This window comes from Pan paniscus, chromosome 4 (genome assembly GCF_029289425.2).
Source record: "Pan paniscus chromosome 4, NHGRI_mPanPan1-v2.0_pri, whole genome shotgun sequence".
NCBI classification, from domain to species: Eukaryota; Metazoa; Chordata; class Mammalia; order Primates; family Hominidae; genus Pan; species Pan paniscus.
This window is the reverse complement of record NC_073253.2, coordinates 104,320,247-104,346,006: the sequence shown is the minus strand read 5'-3', so window position 1 is coordinate 104,346,006 and position 25,760 is coordinate 104,320,247. Positions and strand designations below refer to the sequence as shown.

Sequence of the window (25,760 nt, the reverse complement as noted above, 5' to 3'; positions counted from 1 at the left end):
CAGTGGTTTCTCCCATTCTTTTACAACATGGTAAGGCTGACAATTTTCCAAATCTTTATGCTCTGTTCCCCTTTTGATTACAAATTTCATCTTTAATCTGTATCTGTCTTCTCACATTTTCCTAGAAGCATTCAAGAGAAGCAATATAGCACTCCAAGCTCTCTGTCCCCTTCTCTTACTTTTATCCTTCTGAAAATCCCCTAATGTGTATATTGGTCCATGTGATGGTGTCCCATAAGTCCTTTAGGTTTTCTTCACTTTTCCTCCATTTGTTTTTCTTTTTACTCCTTGGATTTGGTAATTTCAAATGACATATCTTTGAGTTTAATGATTCTTTCCTATATTTAATCAAGTCTGTTGCTGAATTCCACTACTAAATTTTACTATTCAGTTATGGTATTCTTTCACTCCAGAACTTCTGCTTAATTCTTTTTTATAGTTTCCCTCTCTGTGAGTATTTTCATTTTGTTCATTCATTGTTTTCCTGATTTTTTTGTTTAATTGTCTGTGTTCCCATGCAAAGCACTGAACTTTATATTGAATTATTTGTCAGGTAATTAATAAATCCCTGTTTCTTTGGGGGTTGGCCTGTAAATTTATTTTGCTCCTTTGATTGGGCCACGTTTCCCTGTTTCTTCATGTGTCTTGTGATTTTTTGCTAAGTTTGTGCATTTATAAAAACAGCCACCACTACAAATCTTTATGGATTGGCTTCATACAGAGGAATATATACACCATTTAGTCCAGCTAGATATTTGGGGAATCTCTGAACTCTTTTTGGGGGGATGTGACTTGAGATTGTGCATGTAATTTCCCACCTAGAGAAGTTTGCAGTTGTCTTTTTTAAGAGCTTGTAATCTCTCACTCCATTTGCTGTCTGCTGTACTACCGCAGGTTCTGTGGCATTGCCACAGCAAGTCACTCTGCTCTCCTTGGTTCTCAGTGCCCCCAGTGATCCAAAGGCCATTGGCTCCTCATCAGTGGTGAGTAGGCAACACAGATACCAGTCCTTCAGACAGACCTCCAAAAAACCAGAATACTGGATGCACACTCCACTCATCTTCTTCCCTCCTGAAGAAGAAACCACACGTTGGGTGCTTCCTCCAAAAGGCACTAAGCCAAGCCAGACTTTCTCAGCAGCACAGTAGGTCCTTTGGTACCACAGGAAGCCACTTCTACTCTCCCTTGTTTTCAATGGATTCAGGCATCTAATCTATGCTTGTTTCATCAGTGTTTGGGGTCAGGTGAGACAGAAACCAGTTCTCTGGGGAGATCTCTGAAAAGGTGGAATATCGGCTAAACATTTCATTCTCTTCCTCAAACCCAGGAGAAATTGCAAGCTGAGAAATATGCTCCTGGCACTAAGCTATGCTGGCTTAGTAAAGTCAAACTGCTTTTTTCACTCATTTCAAGATGGCTATTCTTGGCTTTGTACTTGCCCAGTGTACTGCAACTTCTTATCTGGTTTCTGGAGTTCTCATAAAGTATTTTAATCCATACATTGCTATTAAGTCAGTGTCTCAGTAGAGGATCAAGGACTGAGACTTTCTATGTTGCCATCTTGCTGATTTCACCTTCTCCTTTCTCACTTTTGACTTACAAAATGTTGGCCAGTATGCTACAAGGTACTAGTACTTCATCATTTTCACATTTCTTACTGAGATGCTGCCCTCCTTAAAGTCAGTGGTAAAAACCATTAGTCAGCCCTTCGTACTTCAGCATTTGTTTACAATGCTTCAAAAAATGTGAAAGGGGTAACAATTCCATCTTAGTGGTATTTCACTTTTCACTATGTGTTTTCTCTACCAGGGTTCAACAGTACTATTTAAAAAAAATTCTCAAAGAGAAAGCTGGAAAGGTGGCTTCACCAATTTCTAAAAAATGTGATGAAGCTGATACATTTATAGACAAATACATACATACAGTGAGATCATAGATCTGCCACCCACCCTATGCACAGCCCACTGTCTGCAACTAAAGCAACAAAGTCTGACTGTCTCCCTGTTTCCATGCCAAATACAAACTGCCATTTTCACTCTTTAGGGATTATATTATACACATTTTAAAATCACTCCTCAGAAATCTAGGGTAGCCTACTGCAGAATCTCTCTTAACTTTGGGAGTCACTATCCTTAATACCTTTTTCTTTAGATGAACCACATGTCTCAGTGCAGGTATCTTCATTTAATAGTTTTCTCTATAAGAGGCTGTTCTTTTTTTAAGGAGGTCTTGATAACTTCATCCATCTGGGGTTATATGAATTGTCTATAATTCCCCTTGAATGATACTGGCTGACTCAAGGGATAGGGTACTACCTAGTAGGTAATCCAGAAATAAACAAATTAGCCCTTTATATAACTTACTCTTAATTTTATAAAATGATTTATTTAGCTTAATGATTTATGCATATGGAAGAGCATTAATAAGCTTAGAACAATAAAACTTTGACTTCCTCAATTACTGGCTATGTAAGAAAAATAATACTTTTCATCTTTGTATCTTTGCAATCAGCAAATAATTCTCTTCCTTTTCTCACCTCAACGCCAATGCTCAACCAAACCACATTTCTGGAATACTGTTCACCTAAAAATTTTCTGATGCTACTTAGATGATTCTATTTGTACCTGAGAGGGAGGAAAATGCCTGCTTAAATAATTCCCATTATTGATTATCAGAAATAACATCCCATCTTTTTAAAAAATGATTAAATAATTTAGTACCTTAAATACAAAGACAGAGAAAACTACTGTGGAACCAAAAAGCAAACAAGAAAATTAGATTAGCAACTTACTGCCTGGTCCAAATGATAAGCCTAGGAGATATAACTGTTAAGTTCAGCCTAGGTTTTAAAAACAAAAGAAGAAACAATGCAAATGGGAACCTACCAATTCAGAATCAAATGCTTTCTCTCTAGATCTGTGGCCATGACCTGTAATATGTAATACATTTTTCACTATGATCCCAAGTGCAAATATTTCTGTGTGTATAAAACTGAAGAAATAATAATAAAGAAAGATTTACTATGGCCAATACATTCTTATGTCTCCTACTGTGTTTGATTTGTAAATGCATATGAAAACCACTAAATTCATTCCATTACCTATTAATGGGTCATGAGCCAATTACTAAAAAACATTGTTATAATACTTTATAAAATTAGATTTTGAAACATTCAGGGATTGTCCCTGGGACAGAAATTCAGGTAATAGTTACTATATTCTGTAAAATCATGAACATCTTTAAGAATGTGATAAAAATTATAGATATTCTACTCAAATGCTTACACATACATACAACATGTTGCATGAAATTTTTGAGGCTGATTAATATTTAAAGTCCATACATTGAGGCAAAATAAGCAAATAAATCTCCTCCCACTACCAAAACAAAAACCAAAAAAAAAGTGCACCGAGGATTGGAAACTTTTTTTTTCCTATGAGGATTACAATGACAAGCCCATTATACCTCCAAGAATATGTTCAGAGATTAAAAAAACACACACAAGCAGAGGTAAATATAAAATGATAGCCCAAACTTCTAGAAATAAATGAAGAAAAATTGATAAAATTAAGATAAAAAGACAAACATATAATCAGTGTTGGATATTTAAACAAACTTTTTCTCAATAATTAATAGAATAAGTAGAGCAAAGGGAAATAAAGATTTAGAAGATTTTACTATGTTATCAACCAACTCAATATAATTGAACATAGAATTCTACACTCAACAACTACAAAAGGCACATTCATTTCAAGTGTGCACTAAATATTCACCAAAACGGACCATGTGCATGGCAATTAAACAAGTCTGAATAAATTTTAAAGAATAAAAGTCATACAGAACATATGACCTCAAATTAATTCAGTTAAAATTAATAACAAAGAGGTTTCAAGAAAATGTCCAAATATTCAAACATTGAGCAACACACTTTTAAATAACACATATGTTATGGGCTGAAATTTGTCTCTCCAAAATTATTATATTTAAGTCCTAACCCTCAGTACCTCAGAATGTAATTATAATTGGAAATAGGTTCTTTAAAGAGAGAATTCAGGTAAAATGAAGTCCCCAGGGTAAGCCCTAATCTAGTATGACTGGTATCCTTATAAGAGGAGGAGATTAGACACAGACAAAGGCAAGATCATGTGAAGACACACAGAGAAGATGACCATACACAAGCTAAGAAGAGAGGCCTCAGAAGAAACCAACTCTGCTGACATTTTAAATTTGTAGCTTCTAAAATTGTGGGAAAAAAATTTTCGTTAAGTCACTTGGTACTTTGTATGGAAGCTCTAGCAAACTAATATATCATGGAAAGAAAAGACAAGAATGAAAGAAACCACAAGAAAAATTAGAACATGATTCAAACTGAAGTATAATCAGAATTTATTGTATATAGCTAAACAGTGCTAGGAGGGAAATTTACAGCTTTCAATGCTTATGTCAGAAAAGGATAGGAATGAAAATTAATCTACATACATTTCTAAATGACAAAGCAAGGCAGGAAAAGGCAAATTTAAATGAAAGTAGGAAGAAGGAAATAAAGGGCAGCAATCAACAATGAGAAACAAATTATATAAAAAAAGCTAAAAGTTGTTTAATAGATTAAATAAAATGGATAAACACCTAGGAAGACTGATCTCCTCCATTCCCACAACCCACCAAAAAAGGGGAGAAAACACAATTTACAAATATCAGAATTGAAAGATGAAACATCTCTACAGGCCCTACAGATGGGAAAAGAATAATTAGGGGATATGATAAATAACCTTATGGTATACACTTGACAAATAAGATGTAAGGACCGATACCTTGAAAGACAACTAAAGTGAACATAAGATAAAATACAAAAATTTTAATAGCGCATATTGTGAAGAACACTAAATTTGTAGCTAAAACACTTCCTATAAAGAAAACTCTAGGCCCAGATGGTTTCATTGGTAAATTCTATAAAATACTTAAGAAAAAAATAGAATCAATCATATACAAATTTTCTTAGAAAAGGAGAAGAAAATATTTCTAACTCTTTTCATGAGTCCTGTATAACCTTGATACTAAAACCTTACAAGGATATTATAAGGAAATTATAAAACAATGTCATTCGACAAATTTTATAAGCACAATATATATCATTAATAGAATGCAGCAATACTTTGAAAAGGTAACACATCATGATGAAGTAGGTTTTATCCCAGTAAATGTTTAACATTAAAAATCAATCTACAGCAATTCAACATCATAAGGGGAAAAGGAGAAAAATCATGTAATCATATCAATAGATACAGGAAAGCATTAAACAAATTCAGTATCTACTAATGATTTTTAAAAATCTCTCAGCAAACTAGGGAAAGAAGAGAACTTCCTAGGTCCTACAAGGAACACCTATGGAGAACCTACATCTATCACCATACTTAATGGTAAAATATTGAACACTTATCTCTCAGAATCAGGACCAAGGCAAGGATGCCTGCACTAACTACTTACTATTTATCATTTTACTGAATATCTATCCCAGTGCTATAATTCAGAAAAAAATGGAAAAATAAGAAAGAAGTAAAATCTCTTTGCAGAAAATTATGAGTACACAGAAAATAAGAAAAAAAATCTACAAAAAAAAAAATCCACCAGATTTGGCAGAACAGTGAATTCATGAAGGTCACAGAATACAAACTCAATTATCAAAATATCAATTATATCTCTATATGCCAGAAAAAAATACCTGAAAAGTAAATTAGAAAAACATCCTTTATAACCACAAATAACAAAATACTTTGGAGAAATTTTAAAGAAGGATGTTTTAAACCTTTATGCTGATAAGTACAAAATATCTCTAAGAGAAGTGAAAGGAGAGCAAAATAAATGGAACAATGTATCAAGTCCATAAATTGGAAGGCTTAATATTGTAAATTTTCCCCGTATTGATTTACAGAATTGATGCAATCTCAACCAAATTCCCAGGAGGCTTTTTTGTTGAATTTGACAAGCTGCTTCTAAATTTTTCCATAGAACTATAAAAGATCTACAATAGAAAAAATGTTGCAGAAGAACAAACTGTGAGGAGTTTGACTATCCAATTTTAAGAATTACTACAGAGTTTCAATCAAGAAAGTACGGTTTTTGGTTTCAGGATGATTACATAGATCAATGGAACAGACAAAGTCCAGAAATGACCCACAATTCATTTATAACATAGACACCGAAGCAACTCAATGAGGAAAGGGAAGTCTTTTAAAGAATTGATAGTTGGAAGAACTAGATAAAACTGTATGGGGAAAATATAATTTCAACCCCCTCGGTAACATCATAGGTGAAATTAGTTTCAAATGATTTATAGATCTAAAGTATAAGGCTCCTAAAAGAAAACACAGGAAAATATATTTGTGATCTTGGAGTATGTAAAGATTTCTTAGGACTCAAAAGCAGTAACCACACAAAAGAGGGGTAGGGGGAAGATAATGGGACTTCATCCAAAAATATTTTTTTAAAGAACTTTTGCTTATCAAAATATATCATTACACAAATAAGTGTAAGTAAACCATACAATTGGCTATTTTAAAAATTTTTTTTTATTTTTAATTGTGGTAAAATAACCCCACATAACAGAATTTGTCATTTTTATCATTTTTTAAGTGTACCATTCAGTAGTGTTAGGTACACTCACACTGTTGTGCAATGGATCTCCAGAACTTTCAGAACTGGCTTTTATTCAAGTTTTATAAAACACTCCTACAATTCAGTAACAAATAGGTAAGCAACACAATAAAAACGGGCAAAAGGAACTTCAAAAAGAAGATGTATGTGTGGCAATAAGAATATGTAAAGAGAGTTCAGTATCATTCACATAAAGTTCAAAAATAGGCAAAATTAATCTCTTTTAAAAGTCAACAAAGTGCTTACCCCTGGTGACAAAGGTGGTTAGGAATGGGTGGGAGTGACCAGGAAGGTGTATGAGAGAGGATTCAATAGTCATGTCCTATTTCTCAATCAGGCTGGAAGTAACATGACTGTAAACACTTTGTGATAATTCAAGCTCTATACTTAAGACTTGTGTTCTCTGCTGTGTATTATACTTTGTTAGGTCTAGGATTTTACCTTGTTTATAAGTTAATAAGCTAGCCTATTATTTTTTCATGGATGCTGGCAGAAGGCATGATACTCACAGGTCAGAGACAAAGGACTTTATTATTCACAGCATAGCATGGTGGTATTGGGGATGAGCCTAGATGGATACCTGCACACAGAATAGGTTGTCATCTTTGAGTCTGGGATGCCTGCCATTTTACAGCAGGCAGTAAGCAAGCCTACTCTTTGTCATACAGGGAGGGATTATTTCATCTTTCAGAGTTGCTCACTAAAGATACATCCCTGAGGAATGGCCTGGGTCAAGATCAGTGAGGGTCTTGCATTCTTAATATACCCAGTAAGATGTGCAGACATGCAAGTGATCTGTGGAAAAGTATCTCTTCACATTTTCCAACAAAAAGTTTACTAGATATTTTTATACTTCAAAAAAATTAGATTAGAGGAATGTCGCAAATAAAATGCAAGAAGATTTCAGCCCAGCCATTTGAGCTATCATTACAATCTTTGGGTTAAAATGGAGATAAAGTGAGATGGATAGAATTACAGTTAGGTGGATTTGTAGGCTGAACAGTAATAGCCATGGAATATTGATTTAAGGTTTGATGGAGATCTGTCATAATGTTATCAGTGGTATGATGTGGGACTGCATGCTTAATCTTCTTTTCAATATTTTCATTAAGAACTGGATGAAGACCTACAAGGCATGTTACACACAGAATGAAACATATAAGTAAAATTAATTGTCATGTCCTGGAAATATTAAAAATATTTGGATAGATATCAAAGCCGCTTTCAATAAATGAAGAGCTTTTTCAAGTGAAGTAAGAACTTGATTATTTCCTATATAACTTCAGGTTTCAGGCACAGTTTATATTTTTACACATACTAGGGCAACATATCATTAATTATTTCTTCAAGAACACTGAAGGAAATCTTCAAATATAGATTTAACACCTATCTTTTCACTTTCAAATATTTGCTTCAGGAGAATTTAAACTGCCTCTGCCTTTTTTTCTTTTTTTGGGGGGGTTCAGAACAGAAAGCTATCTTGCTTAGCATTTAGAATAGAAAAGTGTAAAGGGGGTTCTTTTGATAGGTCTGACAGATTTCCACATGATGAACAGTCAATAATAAAAAGATGATTTCTCATCTTGGATAAAGAATTTAGAGGTACTAAAATTTCCTAGGATGGATGACATTTCAAGGCAATTCTTAACTTGATCTCTCAAAGGAAAACATATAAAACTGTTGACATTCTAATAGTACAGTACATGGAATTATTTTGGTAGTATCTGATTACAAGTAGTACTTAGCCCACAAACACTTGGGGTTTTAATGAAAATCAGGACAAAAAAAAAATCCCTTTCTGTAAGAGGTAAAACTCTCAGTAGGAGTTTAATATAAAAAGTTTGTCTTTCATATGTTTAATAGTTTACACGTGCTGTCATAGGCATTATCTCATTGAGCTCTCTTAATAATAATGTAAGTATTAATTGACTTTCCCAACAACGTACTATAAGTCAGGGCCTGGGCTGGGTCTCAAATCCATGTATTTTATCTAGACAGCAGAATTTTATGGACTATAGCAGTTTTCCAGGTATAGAGCAGTGACTGTGTTCTGAAAGGACATGCATTTGACATTTGTCAGGTGAGGCACATATGACAGTGAGGAACAGATCTTCCACAAAAGAGAGTACTGGATGCAGGGTGGTGCAGCCACTCAGGTCACACAGTAAGCTCTTCAGCTAGCCATCTCACAAAATGTCTCCTGTGACACATTGGGCAAGAGTAGGGAGTCCTATCTAGAAATGAACAAAGAAAGAATAACGCTCAAAGGACTTCAGAGTAGAAAAAAATAAGACAAAAAATATAGGTGCTTATTTCAGGCAAAGTGCCGAAGGCCTTCTAACTTATCATTAAAGTACATTCCCTGTCCCCCCAGTTCAAATTTCATACATAAACTATAAGATATAGTAAAATAATGGCTACACAGACACACAAGTAATATGTTATAATGGTTCAGAAACCTTCAATGGATTCTGAAGGGGTAGGAGAGAGATCCAGAGAACAGGTTAAGAATGGAGCATTCTTCCTTCACTGGGAGGAAACAAAGAAGTACCTTTAAAGTACTTTAGGAAAAAGTAATAAAGTAATAAATATTGCTTTAGGATAAAGTAATAAATACTTTAGGAGTATTGATTTTAAAGGGGATGTATTAAATCAAAACAAAGAAAAAGTTCTTGAGAATTAAGCATCCATAGAACTAGGTTCTAAGACTTACATTTCTCTTTTATTTGTATTTTCCTGTTGCTGAAATGTCTGTGCTAAGTCAGTACTACCACTGACAACTATTGAAGTTTCCTCCTAAGTAACTGCTTAGGAGAAAAAGCTAAATCGGTTTCAATATAATACTGAGAATATCCTTTTCCTTAGATATCATTCAGGGTATGAAATAAATATTAATGCCTTATTTGGAGATTTTCTATTAGAATTTAAGTCTGTACTAGAAACAACTCTAGGCCTCTAGAAGCAGAAAAATGTTTGGCCATTAACAGATATTTCTCCTAATTCAGATCGTAATGAAAGAGGTTCCCAATTACACTTAATTTTCTCATATCTAAGTTGGGGAAAAAGATAAGATTAAAGTAACTTGTTTCAAATGTTTTTCTTAGGACAAGTACTGCAGGAAAGAGATAAGAGTCATGCACACAATAAAATTTTAGTTATTTAAAAGAAAAGGACCCATTCTATATTCGTTTAAGATTAACTTTGTTGAGTTTTACTACATAAACTTGCAGATCGTCTTTTCTCACTTCAACTTTACAAGCAATTAGTTGTAGGAGCTCAGACAACTTGCCCAATTTTTCTGGATTTCATTGATTACATAAAGAGATGAGGTTAGAATGCTGTCTAAAGTCCATTCTAGACCAGGAAGCTCAGCCCAATAAGGAAGTGGGACTGTGGAGACTATTTAACCACCATCTCTGGGTTCCCTGTTTTAATATGCTCTACTTTGAACACTTTGCATGAAATCATATTTTATTATTTGTAAAAGTCTTCCATCCTCGCTACCCAGCATTGTCCCTCTTTACTTCAAGACTGTGGCCCTGCTAAGTGCATACGTGACCTGTTGAAAAGCTGGAACTCCTGTGCAATCCTTCTCCATTCTCAACTCTCGATCCAATCTTATAATCATCTCTGATCTACAATTCAAGCAATCTGAGAATAATGTTTTATTCATTATCATAGTTTTTTCTATATGTACAATGTACAATCTTTTTCCTTGCTCCTATCATTTAAACTTTACTGTCACTGTTTTTGGCCCAAGTCCATATCCATTTACTTTTGAACTCACAAGAACTTTCTTGACACATCTTGAACTCAGATAAATGGAAATACTGCCTTACAGATTGCCAGATAACTTACTCCCATTATTCAGACCTAAAATTTGTAAGAATCAACTCCTTGATTCAACAAAAGATGACTTTCACCGATACCTGAAAATCAAAATGGGTAATGCATTGTTTATTTCTTTACAACTCATATAACTTTATTTTTGAAAACAGTAAATATTTAATTAACTAAATTTTTAATTAATTTATTATCTGTGTGACCTTTCCACATTCACTCACATGGAGTATTCCAACCCAGGTCTTTCATCACTTCCCAGAAAGCACAGACTAGTAAGCCACCTTGCACAACACTATGTGCAAATAAGCAATTAAAATTGTTTCATTAAAATGACAGGTTAAATGCCAGAGACAGCATCAAAAGAATTTAGATTACACAGGCATTCCTTTCAAGTTATCACAGATTATTTCTTACAGGGTGTTATTTTTATGTTATGACATGCATATAAGTTTAATGAGCAAGCAGATAGAAAAATGCTATGTATAATTGGGATTTCTTTTTCACTCTAGATACACTTTATTCATTTAACCATGGGAGGAAAAATGTATTTATCAAAAAAAGTAGCAGTTTTATTAAACTACCAAACCTATAAGCTTAAATGTAGAGCATAGTGAAATCACCATCCACTCAACAGGCTGGCAAACAAAAACTACTTTCTGTAATTAATAAATTATCAGAAACTGCTACAAAAGCATGTAGCATTAAGTCTAGAAATGGGGTCAGGATTAGGAGAGAACTGTGGGGTTGGCATTGGCTTGGCTATGGTGTCTGACAGCTACATTGCAGGGCAGTTTAAGCAGGGAAAGGTCTAAAAATCTGCAGAATCTAATCTAATGTGATATTTTCTGTGCTGAACAGATTTCTTTGAGGTAACCATAACCTTTCCTGGGTATCATTTCCTTAGCCTTCAAGCCAGAATTTTACTTAGGGGTTCTGGCATCTACACTGACATGTGTTCTTTCTAAAACCAGAACAACATTAGTATGATTTCCAACTGTGCATACAGGGGAAGATATTTTATTAATGCTAGGAAAAAAATGAGGAAAGCTAAAATTATTGTGTTTTATAATTCATTCACTCAGTAAATATGGTCTAATATGGCACCATAAGACAGTCAGACTTATGATGAAAGAATAAATTCAGTCCACACTTCAGAGCACCAATCTGGAGTTACCGATGTCAAACAAGCCTTCAATTGCTTCCCAATATCTCCCACTTTCCAACAGAGAGGAAGGTGTTTTCCCCACCCCTCCCAATAAACATCGCCCCTTGTGAAAGTTTTTTCTCCACCTTCATGGACAGTTTCTTCTCTCTACCCTTTGCCCCAGGTGGAGCAGTGGTTAGGACACTTCCATAATCACAGCATCTTATAAAGTTGATTTTAACAGGGTTTTTCTTTTCAACTAATAAGATAAAATAGGTCTGGTAAATATCTGTTTGTCTCAGTCTTGGAACATTACCACTAGAAAAAAATAAACAAGGAGAATGTACACAAATTCATCTTTAAATGTCTCCCATAACTCACTCAATCTGATATTCAACTATGTGGGTATGGCTGTGGTAAGACTGAGGATCTCAAATGTGGTCTGCAGATACACGAGAACAAATAAAAGTGAATGCAATGTCATACGTTCTCTTCTTTCCATCCAAGAGATCAGGTAAGAATTTTGGCAAAAAGATTTACCTGGTAAGCTATATATTAAAACCCAATTACTAGTGATCCTCTCTCATGGACTTATTAAGTCATAAGGGGACCAACTCTGACAGTATTCAAAATATGAGAAAATAATGGAGATGTTCTATGTAATCTGTTGGCAAATTTTTCAAGATACAAACTCCCACAGGGTTTACAGTCTTTTATATTCCTAATGTGTGACTACACCCATCATTTGAGTAACTTGGTCAATATTTACTAGATGTTTAACTAGTTTTTACAACAGTTGTCTATTCTAAAACAGTTCATCAACTTCTCATTGTGTGGATGATGTGAAAGAGGGAGAGTCAGTAAACAGACCCAATCAGAGGCATATTCCTCTTTCTCGAGGTAAACTCAAGAGAAAAAAAAACATTAGTACAGCTGGTTCAATCCTCCAGATCTATCCAGGTTGACTGAGAAAGAAAAACTGGAATGTCTCTTAATTTTATGACAGATGTAGAGACATCACCCAGAGATGGAGCCACCTAAATAATGCAATATTAAATTAGCCACGCAGATTTTAATAATCTTGTCAGTGGATAAAATATATTTCTGGCTAGTAATAAACTAATAAACTACCTGATTCTCCACAGCATTATTTTTAAGATTACCACTGGTGTGACAGTTTGTAGATTCCATGGACGTATCCTTGAGCCTTTAACTGCTGTATATAGGGAGTACAGAGGGATGTCACTAGTGGCACATATGTCTTTCATTTTGCTCCTTTTGTATTCTTATACTGTAGGTGTTCTTCACACAGATGTTGCTGAACTATTCTGAAGCACTCCTGGATACTTCTTGGGCCCAGCCTTGGACTTTTATAGTCCCTTGAGTATACTGGTGATTGCTGACACTAGTACTACTTGATATTAGTTTATTTCAAAAACTTTTTTGATCTGCAAGTTTATAATAATCTTTTTGATCCATAATTTCCTCCTGTGTAAAGTGGAAATTATAATAATACTTAAGTACTATATAAGATGAAACAAATCAAATTATTTATGATTACAAAAAAACCAATTATATGGGTTTGAAAGTTCTTTATAATGCTTTGTCCAATTTAAAAACATTTTAAAAAACCAGCAATAATATTAATTGTGCGATATCCACTGCTTTTTCATTGTTCCTTAATATGGTTGGCTGTTATTAGTGAGACAAATGACACACATAGTGGTTACCAGCTATGGAAAAAGGAAAGTCAACAGGGCAGGAAACAAGGAGTACTGCCCTGATGGATGGTCTCAAGTACATGTTCTACTTCTGTTAGGTTTAATGACAGAGTTTACAAAGACCCTGCAATGCAAATGGACCATAACAAATTGATACTATGCTTTAAAATGAATGGTAACTGGGAAGAATCAATTTTAAAAGCTAAATTCCATAGTCTTCATTTTGTAGTAATTTCCATTAATAAGATATGTATATTATTTTAAAAGATGATTCTGAATGTAGAAATTATTGATATTTATTAACAATTATTTTACCTTAAGGTATTTTTTAAAGGCTTTTTGGTTAATTGTCCAGACAAGACTTGATTTAGCAGTTAATTCATATAATAAGGTAAAAATCAAGATTGATGTAAAAATCTAAGAAAATTTCATTATGGTTGCTCATGTACTCTAAATAGGATTTCTCTTGGAATAGCTCTTGATGACTCCTCACTGTCTGAAAGAGTGATTCACATTTTTGCCCCACAGTGCCCCAACATTTTTCATTTTAGCAATATTGTTAAAATTTGACACTATGCAGCTTCATTATTGCTTTTAATAATATAGCTGATATTAAAGACAGTGTATAAAAGGCAGTCAAGGTAGCTGACATTTATGATGGTATATAAAAGGCAGACAAGTGTAAGAGATGTGAAGAAGATTGGCCTGATTCAGAGGCTCTCTGTGATAAATAAGTTAGCTCTGTGTATTAGCTCTGGCCATAGGGCCTCAGGCTTATCATCATCCATAATGACGGCATGAAAATAACCACATCACAGGGCTGAAGTGAAGATTCAAAAGTGATTACCAGTGTCTGAAATACAGAAAGCTAAAAACTCAAGATATAGTTGCTCTTACTGTTGCTGTTGTTACTATATGTTGTTATTGCTATTATAGGGAACTTAACCCAGACTTCCAGTTTGAAACAACCTTACAGGCCAGGTACAGTGTCTCACATCTGTAATCCCAACACTTTGGGAGGTCAAGGCAGGTGAATCACATGAGCCCAGGAGTTCGAGACCAGCTTGGGCAACATAGCGAAATCCCATCTCTATAAAAAATACAAAAATTAGGCAGGTGTGGTGGCATGCCCCTGTAGTCACAACTACTTGAGAGGCTGAGGTGGGAAGAATGGAGGATCACTTGAGCCAGGGAGGGAGAGGTTGCAGTTTGCCATGATTACACCACTGCACTCCAAGCCTGGTGACAGAGCAAGACCCTGTCTCAAAACACAAAAAACAAAAGAAATTACAGCAGAATGCTATAAAAAAGTACATGAATCCACTAATTATCCAGTGGGCAACGAAGTCATTCAAAATGACCACTAAGAGAAAATAAAAACAGGGTAAAATTTACTTCAATGAAAGCATAACAATAAAGTTTTCTTTTAGCCTAATATTAGTAATGTTGCTACATAATAGTTTCTGTCACTGTTTTGTTACATGATAGAAGATAACTTTGAATGTCTTGGTTGTAAATTTTACTGATTTCGCTATCTTTCTCCTTATACATAATTTTTTTGAAATAAATTCTTAGAATAGCCATAAAAATGCTACACATAATATAAAAATGTAGGTGGGTGTTATAAAGCTCCAATCGGAAAAATATAGACTGATAAAAACTAAGAGATAATGTTAAAAGAGTATGTGTTCCCTGAAATAGCTTCTAATTTTTTTTTTCATTTTTCTTTTCTGAAGATACATTATAAAAATAATTAGTGTTTATATACTTTATTATGATTATGGATATGCACGCCACTCCTATGTGGAGAATCCCAGATAATTAGTTTTTAGAAGGGAAGAAACATTTCAAACTGAAAAAAGATAATATTCCTTTTTACAAAATATATTTATTGCAAGCTCTAACTATGATTAGCTTCCAACCACGATTAATTTCGGTATGCTTTTAAGTGGTAGACAGGTACATATTAAAAATGCTAAGCGGGCTGGGCATGGTGGTTCACGCATGTAATCACAGCACTTTGGGAGGCCAAGGAGGGTGGATCACGAGGTCAGGAGATTGAGACCATCCTGGCTAACACGGTGAAACCCCATCTCTACTAAAAATACAAAAAATTATCCGGGTGTGGTGGCAGGCGCCTGTAGTCCCAGCTACTCAGGAGGCTGAGGCAGGAGAATGGTGTGAACCTGGGAGGCGGAGCTTGCAGTGAGTCGAGATTGCGCCCTCCAGCCCTCCAGCCTGGGTGACAGAGCGAGACTCTGCCTCAAAAAAAAAAAAAAAAAAAAATGCTAAGCAAAAGCCATTCCAAAGATATTTTTCGCCAAGAAACAATCTAGAATATTCAAAGTTATATGCTTTCATATATTTGCTATTGATTTATAGATCAGTTTTACAACTAGATGCAATTAACATACCATGCTTAGATAACAACAGAAAAGTGGCAAGCAACGGTATTAATGGAATAACTACATTTTTTTACATTAATTTTTTTCTAAGTCTTAACTAGTCAGAATTTTTGGAATTACTCTTTAAAAAAGAACAAGAAAAGAGACAGCAGCGTAAACAAGAGATGAGAGAAGGGTTGAAGGATTTGCAAGGGGAAGTGTACAGAGGGGACACAGGAAAAGTTAGAAAGCTAAGATATATACACACAGAATTTTGATGCTTAAAAACTGATTTTATTAAATTAGCAATACCTGGTTTAGATATAACTTAAATTTGATATATTCCATACTGATACACAGAATACTATGAACATGTCACCAATTCATTAGTATTGTTTCTGTTTATATTTCCAAAGAATCATTTGTTCTTTAATCACATTGTATGTTAGTATTATGAATACTTAGCACAGCAAACTAATATTTACTTAGGTTTTCACGTCACTTACTGCAAAACACTGTATCTGAAAAATGATTCATGCCAAGGTATATGACCCAAACTCTGCTTTCGCAAAAGCGAGCAAAGCCCTGGTTCCAAAAGATACCTGTACAACTCTTCAATTTCCATGAAGATTCTAAATGGTACTTTGATGCTTTTATGAAATCAGGTTTCCTGACCGCCCTCTTTAATTTACTTTGAGCTGTGCTCCAAGAGATAGCTGTAAAATTCATTACTGTATTAATAGTACTGCAGAGTGGAACTCCAAGTATATGGAATTCCAGGCTTTAGGGCCAAGGACAGCTATGGGTCCAGGGAAAATTTAAATTAAATTTTGTAGTCACTACGAATGTGGTAGAGTTTATTGAGTTTCTATCTTTGACTTACTTCTAAAGGTGTTAGAAATTAATTTGAGACCCAACTCTAGCAATCCTGCATGATATTACAATGTATCTTTTGATACAACAGCTCTACTCTGGTTTCACTATAGGGTTGTGATTCAGAGAACTGCCACTGGATTCTGGCTAGATGTGAATCCTGACAAGTAGCAACTGAAAAGTGTGGAATCTTGGACAGCTAATTACTTAGTCTCTCTTTGCTTCAGTTTCCTTATTTGTAAACTGAGGATAATAATATTTTAAAGAACTATGGTGATATCAAAGAAGTTCTACATGTTAAGTGCTTAAAACAGTGTTTTGCACAAAGCAAACTCTAGATATCATTTTGCCCTGCCAGCTTTTTATTTTTCCTTCACTGATTTCTATTTTCTTTGCATTTTAGCCAACCTCAAGTTTCAAATACATTTTTGAGTAAGACAGGATAAGTGTTTATAAGATATGAAAGAAAAGTGTAAAATTTTTAGGTAATGATTCTTTTATTCAATATTTAAAGCTTTATCCAAGTAAACACAAATTAATAATGTATTTTTTTATTATTAAGAGTTTAACAATTTGTTACTTTTCCTTCCTAAGTGTAGTGTAATATTGTTGACCCTTGAACAACTTGAGTTTGAACTGTGCAGGTCCACTTATATGTGGATTTTTTTCAAAGGCTGACTTTTGATGTAAGTGGGTTCTGCAGGGCCCACTGCAGAACCTGAGTATGCATGAATTTTGGAATATGTGGAAGGGGAGGAGGATTGATTTACGAAGGGAAAAGTGTAATCATTATTTGGATATGAAAGTATCACATTCATAAAGGCTATGTGCTAAAGTTCGCAAGTTCCTTAAATTCACAAACTCTTTACTATACATAGTTTTCCCCATTAGATATTTATATAATGGTGAGATATAAACAACACAAAACAAAGACATGCTAAGGTGCAGATACCGGCCCCTTAGCTAGGATCAATTACGGTATAAATGATTCACAGCCTAACACTAGCCTCAGAGCTCATATTATCCTTAAATAAATTATGATGGACTATATGGCACGAGCCATGAGGACAGAGATGGTCATCAATGCTCTGACCACTAGCCAAATTCAAGGTGTTTGAGTCTTGTTGAAAGCTGAGATTGGACAGTGTAGCTCCTCAAGTATCTCAAATAATCAGATGTATCATGGATTTAGCAGAACATAAACTACTGTTTTGTAACTATCTTTCAATATAACATAACCCAATAAAACACACAGATCTATTAATTAAAACAACTAACAGTGTGTACCAGGTTGAATATTGTCCCCCCAAAATTTATGTCTACCTGGGACTTCAGAATATTACATTATTTGGGAATAAGATTTCTGCAGATGTAATTACTCACTATGTGATCATATTAGGGTGGGCTCTTAAACCAATGACTAGTGTCTTTATAAAACAAAGAAAACAGAGATTTGAAAATAGAGACACAAAGACACACAGAGAGAAGAAGCCTATGTGATTGCAGAGACAGAAACTGAATGATACACCTGCAAATTAAGAAACACCAAGGATTGCTGGGAATTGCCAGAAAAGCTAGGAAGAAGCAGGAATAAATTACTCCCCAGAGCTTTTGGAGGGAGCATGGCCCTAGTGACACCTTGATTTTGAACTTTCTAACTTTCAGAACTGTGAGAGAATAAATTTCTGTTGTTTTAAATCACATAGTTTGTGATATTTTGTTACTTCAGTCCTACCAAACCAATACAGAGTATACCATGCTCATCTTTGAGCAGATTTCGTTATAGACCTTATATTTCCTTTGATTCTGATAGCTGGATGTGGAAAGAGAAACATAGCTTTAAGTCACTATCACTAAAAAACGGATTAAAGGGAAACACGACATCACTGGCCTACTGTTTTTCTGGGATCACTTGATTAAGGCATAAGATTTCATTTATTTTTTGTTGTAACAACAACAGAAAATACCGCACAATCTGAGTTTTCAAAGTCCTGGGAACAAACCCAGAGGGATTAATGACTCTGAAAAATATTAGGTTGGTGCAGAAGTAATCACGGTTGTTGCCATGAAAAGTTTTTATCATTACTTTTCATGGCAACAACTGTGATTACTTCTGCACCAACCTAATACATTAGATAGACTATCTTTTGAAATACATGCCAACTCACATCATTTACAGTTTTCATTTGCGAGCATAGAATAGAAAGAGGTTTTTTTTCTGTCATGTTTTTAATTGCACTCAGGTAGCACAGAAAAAATCAAGCCTGCCTGAAAGCAGAAATGTCATAAGGGTAAACAATTTTCTTAAAAGATCTAGTTAGTTATATCCAAATTATTTATATCAAACAGTACAATGTATATACAATCTTGGTCTTATTTATATGAGAAAAATGTGAACCTAAAATATCTTTCTGATTTATATTTCTGTATGAAGAATTAGGTTCGTAACATAACTCACACTCAAAATTAGATATCCACCGAGACCATCGTCAAAAAATGTTATATATCACTAGCAAATATTCAGGAAGAAAAATTCCCTCATGACGATAGAACTATATAAACATTGCCATGTAAAGCTTTTCACAGTTAATGGCTTTTTTCCAGCTTCTCCACTCATTAATTTGTTGCTTAATAAGAATGTTAGTTAAAAATTTCTGGACACATGATGTCCAGATTGTCAATTATATGTTTTCTAAAATTATTTTGCACTACCAATGAAACATAATAAAAATTCCCCGTGTCCTCTTCTCATATACTACTTTTTTGAATTGGAACAAGGAAAAAAAAAAACCCAAAATTTTGTTAGCTTTTTAAAGATAAGACTTTATACTGTTATAGACTGATTTGTGGGAACACTATATCTTAAAAGGAATTGTCTGATTCTATGATCTTTGTATATTTTCAAGCATAATAGGAATAATATATGAAAAAGATGATACATATAGAGATAAAATTACAAGGCATTTATTTGTCACTATAAAATGGTTTACTCAAGTGATGTAGGTTTCTATCACCAGGGATGTCATGTGGATATGATGTACCCCCTGCTGTGATATAATGAGAAGGGCATTTTGCCTGTGTGATATTTTTCCAAAATCCATAAGGTCAGTCTAATTATGAAGAGAAAAAATTCAGACAAACTCCGATTAGCAAAACATTTTCATGGACATCTAGCTAATATTCTCAAAGACTGTCAAAGATGATGAAAAACAAGGATAGACTGAGAAACTCTCACAGACTAGAGGATACTGAGGAGATATGACAACTAAGTGCAACATAATGCCTTCTATTGTAACCTGGAAGCAAAAGAGGGAATTACAGAAAAACCAGTGAATTTTAATTATAGTGTAATGTTTCGCTTAAGAAATGTTTTTACTGATATTCTCATTAATAGAAGATAGACATACACGAATTTGGAACATTCACAATTATAGAAAATACAATATAGAATTCATGGTATATATTATCCACAGCAAAGCTGCCATACGATAGATACTTGATATGTACCTGTTGGTTGAAAGATAGATGAATCATTTATTTTTAAAAAAGTCCATTTTCCGCAAAAGACACATGAAATAATCATGTTTGTATTACAAAACAACTGCATTAATTATAATCAAATTGCCTCTATTTCATTGCAAATAATCCTGAAATGTTTCTGAATTATGTTATTTGCATTTCTAAATTTGTCCTTTTTTCTAAATAATATAGAAAAGCCTTACCTATACTGTGACTTATTTTTAACAGACTTATTTTCTTCTCTACTTTCTTTTCCCAAGTATTGAGTCTAAATCATACTGACTAGAGCCAAGAGTTAAATTCTTTTTCCACAATTTAACAACAGGTCCACCTCGCAATTCACTTAACCTCTCAATGCATATATTTCCATCAGTAAAATGGCATACAATAAGTGTTATATTATTATGGAGCTACTGTTACGTTATTATCTTGCTCATCACAGGGAACACCTAAATTTCACAGGTTTTTCTTTAATTAGTATTTCCAAAGTCGATTATCTTCTAAGGAAAGGTAGGTATACTCATCACCAAACATGGTGATGTTTAAAATACTCCTTTTCAAAATATACTGTTTCCTCAAATCAGTCTGTAAGGGTATCATTCCCCAACATATTATACTTAACTGGATAGACCTTAAGTCTAAAAACATGTGGCATGTCTTATGTTCTTTCATTTATATGACCAAGCGAAACATGTTTTTATCTCCTTTTCTCTCAATGTTTTCAATAATCTTTTCCCAGCTTTATTTAAAAGCTATTTCTGGACTTGCAGGGACATATGATTGTGGAGATGAAAAAAAAAATCAACCTTTATTATTAAAAAGGTTATCATGTAATAATTACTCCAAAAAACCACATAAATGGACTGTCAATGAGTTTGATTTACACTTAATGAGGAGAATAGGCAAATCTCAACGTTTAAGATTGCTACTGTAAAAAGTTATAAAAGTACAATCTTAGAATTGTTCAATAGTCTAAGCTTATGTGTGGCTGCAGATTATATAAAACAACTTTATTGTCCATTCAACACTAAGAATTACAATAACAAATGAAGTAAACAGACCAAATATTTTACTCATCATCCATTACATTTAAGGTTTTTATTTCCTTAGCCACTTAGAGTTCAAACAGAAAAAAAATTCTATGGCTCATCCTTCTGAAGTAAATAACACAGGGACGTCAACGATGGATTGGAAATAGAAGGACATTTTGAACAATCTTTGACATCAACATCTTTTCTTCTTTTGGCAACAACCTTGTCATTTGCTCTGGAATACTACCAGAACCTATCCTCACTTGGACTCAAAACCTACTCTTCATACCACAGTCATTTCCCAGCTCAACTATTAAAATTAAACTCTTCATAAATCTATCTTCAATATACTCAGGGGGTAGAGACAATGCAGCCAACTTATTTTATCATTTAACCCTGTCTTACATACTCTGGTTTCCTGTGTGTCTCAGCACATTTCAGAAACTGTTCTTCTATTCATTCGTATCCATCTCTGACAGTTTTTAAACTCTCTAAAGATCTCTTGTCCTCTAAGCCACCTACTAACTATCCATGTGTCATCTAACTTTGATTTGCCTATCTCTTATTATCTCTGAGCTTGTGATTTTGCTTAGCCAAACTGCCTTCCAAACTCTTGCCTATTACAAATAAGCATTTTTTATATCTCACCTCAGAAACACATTCCTTTCTACATTTATGGCTGACTTTTAGAAAATGTTTGGTCTACTGAAAGCTGCTATTTGTAATTGTATTGTATTTGTATGATTTTTCCCTAGAATCTAAAGGTTTAATATTTGCAAATATCAAGAAAAAGTTTACTGATCTATACATTAATAGCATTCTTTCTCTGAAATTAAAATTTGTTTGGTAATAGTCTAGTATGAAGAAAAAAAATGAAGGCCCCAGATTAATTTTTTAATTACTTGGTTAACATTTGGACTAAGCCAAAATGGGCGACTACTACTGCTGTGAAATTACTGAGTTTTCAAAAGGTTGGATATCATTTATTCTGAAATATTTAGGCATTACAAGAATATGATAGCTCATTGAACTGAAAATTCAATCTATACATGTTACTTCTCAGACCAGATTAATTTGCCAGCAGGTAATATTTACTAAGAACTCAGAATGAGTTAAGAAATGAGCCACATTCTTTACATATATTATTTCATTTAACCCTTTGAGCATTATATTCTTTTCCCATTTTATAAGTAAAAATGTTGAGGCTTAAAGAGATCAAGTGGCATGCTTAAAGTCACACAGATGATAGTAGAGCAATAATTTAAAACCACATATGGTTCCAAAGCCACAGTGGTCATGTTTAGACTGGCTAAAGTCACTTCCAGGTATAACAGCATCTAAATAAGAATTACAGTGCATTTTGCATTCCACTGAGCATTTCTTTTTATAAGTGTTAAAGTGAGTAATAACAGAGCAACGGGCACGGTGGCTCACACCTGTAATCCCAGCACTTTGGGAGGCTGAGGCAGGCAGATCACAAGGTCAGTAGTTCGATACCAGCCTGGCCAATATGGTGAAACCCCATCTCTACAAAAAACACAAAAATTAGCCGGGTGTGGAGGCGGGCGCCTATAGTCCCAGCTACTCGGGAGGCTGAGGCAGGAGAATTGCTTGAACCCGGAAGGTGGAGGGTGCAGTGAGCAGACTCCGTGCCACTACACTCCAGCCTGGGCCACAGAGTGAGACTCCATCTCAAAAAAATAAAAAAAAAGAGATGACTGAGTGGACCCAAATGCTTTGGGAGCAGGTATGTTTCCCACTGGGCTTTCTCAGTTTTCTAAAGAAATTCTGACTCCATAATCGAGTACTCTGGAATACAGTAAATTTGGTCTGAGGGGAAATTATATAGAGGTATCAGAAAAAAAAATACTTTCTGACATTCTTATTCATAAAGAGTAAAATTCCTTCTATGATTACGGCTAGATGTGCGGCTTGCTTGACTATTTGTAAACTCATCTCCTATACATACCTGCTTTTATATAAAATATTATAAAGGCTTCTGGAAGCACAGACTCCACCGGGAGCCACTATATTTTCTAGAAATCTCTTGAGTTCAAATCGAATGCTACCTGAACTGTGGATCTAGAGGTATAAATTTTGGGGAATGTTCATGAATCTTTCCTATACCATATCTATTTAGATATTCAAGAGAGTAGAATTTAACCCAAAATATGTATCTACAAGAAAGAAATCATAGATGTACAAAATTTTGACTGAAGTACTCTGTATTACTATAGTAGCAGATGATTAGAAAACTAATTATCAAGGAGGAACAGATACTACCAAGCTAAAAGAATAAATTAAATCTACATATACTGATGTAAATAACTCCAAGATATTTTATCAAATTAAAAAAAAATAAAGAGGGCAGAACAGTGTATAAGCTATCATTTGTGATAAAAAATAAAAAGATGTATATGAATATGTCTCCATTTGCATAAAAAAGCTCTGGAAGCATAAAAACAGAACTAAACAAACAAAAATAACAACAAAAAAAATCCCACAAAAAGTAAGAGGAGCTATCTTCAAGAAGAGAAACTAAAGAGAATAGGGGTCATGGACAGAAAGATGGTTTTGGTGTCCCCTATGTAATCTCTGAAAATTAAAAACAGCTGCAGCAGCAGCAGCAACAACAACAACAACAACAACAACAAATCAGTCACTCCACTCCCTAACACACGACTGACTGTATGGCAAATAAAATCCAGTTGCTTACCCTGACCTGTAAGGTCCTACCTTTCCAATCTTATGTCAGTCTCTCTAAGGCTCACTGAGCCGCAGTCACTCTACCCTTCTGTTCCCCAAACACAAAAGCCTTCTCCCACCACAGGTTTTTGCATTTGCTATTATCTGAGCCTTTTCCTACCCCTTTGCAAGGTTATTTTTTGTCTTTCAGATCTTAACACAAATGTCACCTCCAGATGATGTTTCCTAAGGCCCCTAAAACAAAATAGATTCCACCTGCTACCATCCCTCTGATCACTTTTTTTCATATTAAAATTTGAAATAAATTTGTGATTATTGTTAAACATATGTTTCTCCCATTACACTGTGACTTCTTTGAGAAAAGAGATCACTGATGTATTTTTCACCAGCGTATTTTGTATGGAACAAAGCTGGTGCCCAATAAGTATTTAACAAATAGTGTAATTAATCCAAATCTCATAACAGGTTTATAAAGAATAGAAAGTCTTAAAGAAAAACAGGTGTATTTCTAAGTTTCAGTCACTTAAATACAGGATGACACATTTGTCTCCAACAAAAAATAAATTAATCATTGCATCTCCTGGGTTTATTTTTATCAGAACTGACGGGTTTCAACTATTTTTGAAATAATAAAGCTCCATCAAATTATAGCCTCATTAGTTTAGAAATCCTACTTAACTTAAAAAGAATTTAGAAGTATAAATTTGATTCTTAAAAGCAAATAATTTCAATGATGTAATATTTATAAATTTTGTGCTATGTAATTACCTATGGACAAAATCTTTTATTTTAAAAAAGCACATATAAAGATGTAAAAAATTGTAAAACAATAGATATTTGAGTCTCTCACCCTATTCAACAAATGGCATGAAATCATGATAGGTGTTAACTATAGGAAGGGTTTATTCCTTAATTTATAGCAGCCAAGATAGAAAATACAGAGATTCAACCACTTGCTGGTAGCAGGTATCATCTTATGAGATATATTCATTTTGAAGTCTTTATCAATGATCTGGTAAAGGTTCCTGAAACTAACGCAGACAAACACAGAAGAAGAAAAAGGTCTTAAAAAAACAGATTCTAACCTGAAAATATTTAATATATGTAATCTCTTACAATAAAAAGTTAAAGACACTATAGAAAGTCACCTCTTTAATCACTTTCACTTTGCTATACAAAATCTTTCATTTTGAATGTGGATATTATCAAATGTGATCATGTTTTCTTCAAGTTTGACCCAGAATAATTTAGGCAAATTTACTCTTTCAAACAAAGGTTACATTTTGTAGGTACATTTATTAGGCTCTCAATCATATTCTCTCTGGAATTGAAATACACACTTATAAACAGGTAGTAATGACAATCTAGTTTTACAGGAAAGGACAAATGAAAGCAAATAAAGAATTAAAAAGTTCCACATGTACAAAACCTTGTTATGACAATTTCTAATATTATTTTCACATTTCACTGACAAGAGGCTATAAAATGCTTAATATAATATGTAATCCTTCATAATGAATTTGTGAACCCCTGGGCTCATGTGCTCCACCCTCCTTAGGCTCCCAAAGTGCTAGGATTACGGGATGAGCCACCAAGCTTAGCTGATTTACCTTCCTTAATATTAATGCATAAGGTTCATTGCTTCCACAAACTTGAGAAGAGTCCAGATATTTTGTATCGTCATCATTTCTGAATACAGAGGCTAACTTATAATTAAAAAGGCATAAAATTTACAAATAAAAGAGTAGCACTACAATATCTTTGGCTAATGCTGACAAGATCATGGCTTTTATTTGGTTTCTACATAATAGAATCAGAATATATATGGTACATCAGTGCAAGCAGGAAAAAATAAAACAGAATATTCACTTTTAACTTGGATTCAATA

At 34.0% G+C, this 25,760-nt stretch overlaps 1 protein-coding gene across 7 annotated transcripts in view; it reads right to left on the bottom strand.

Annotated features, from left to right (window-relative positions):
• Nucleotides 1-25,760, bottom strand: part of FER (FER tyrosine kinase) — a 451,402-nt gene that overhangs the window by 105,893 nt on the left and 319,749 nt on the right. Inside the window, exon 17 of one of the 7 annotated variants that reach the window (XM_063604585.1) lies at nt 9,378-15,617. The exons of the other annotated variants lie outside the window; for them this stretch is intronic. Within the exon in view, the coding sequence (XP_063460655.1) occupies nt 15,514-15,617 (104 nt within the window). The 3' untranslated portion in view covers nt 9,378-15,513. Of the gene's footprint in view, nt 1-9,377; nt 15,618-25,760 lie in introns of those variants that run through there. 7 annotated transcript variants of the gene reach the window in all.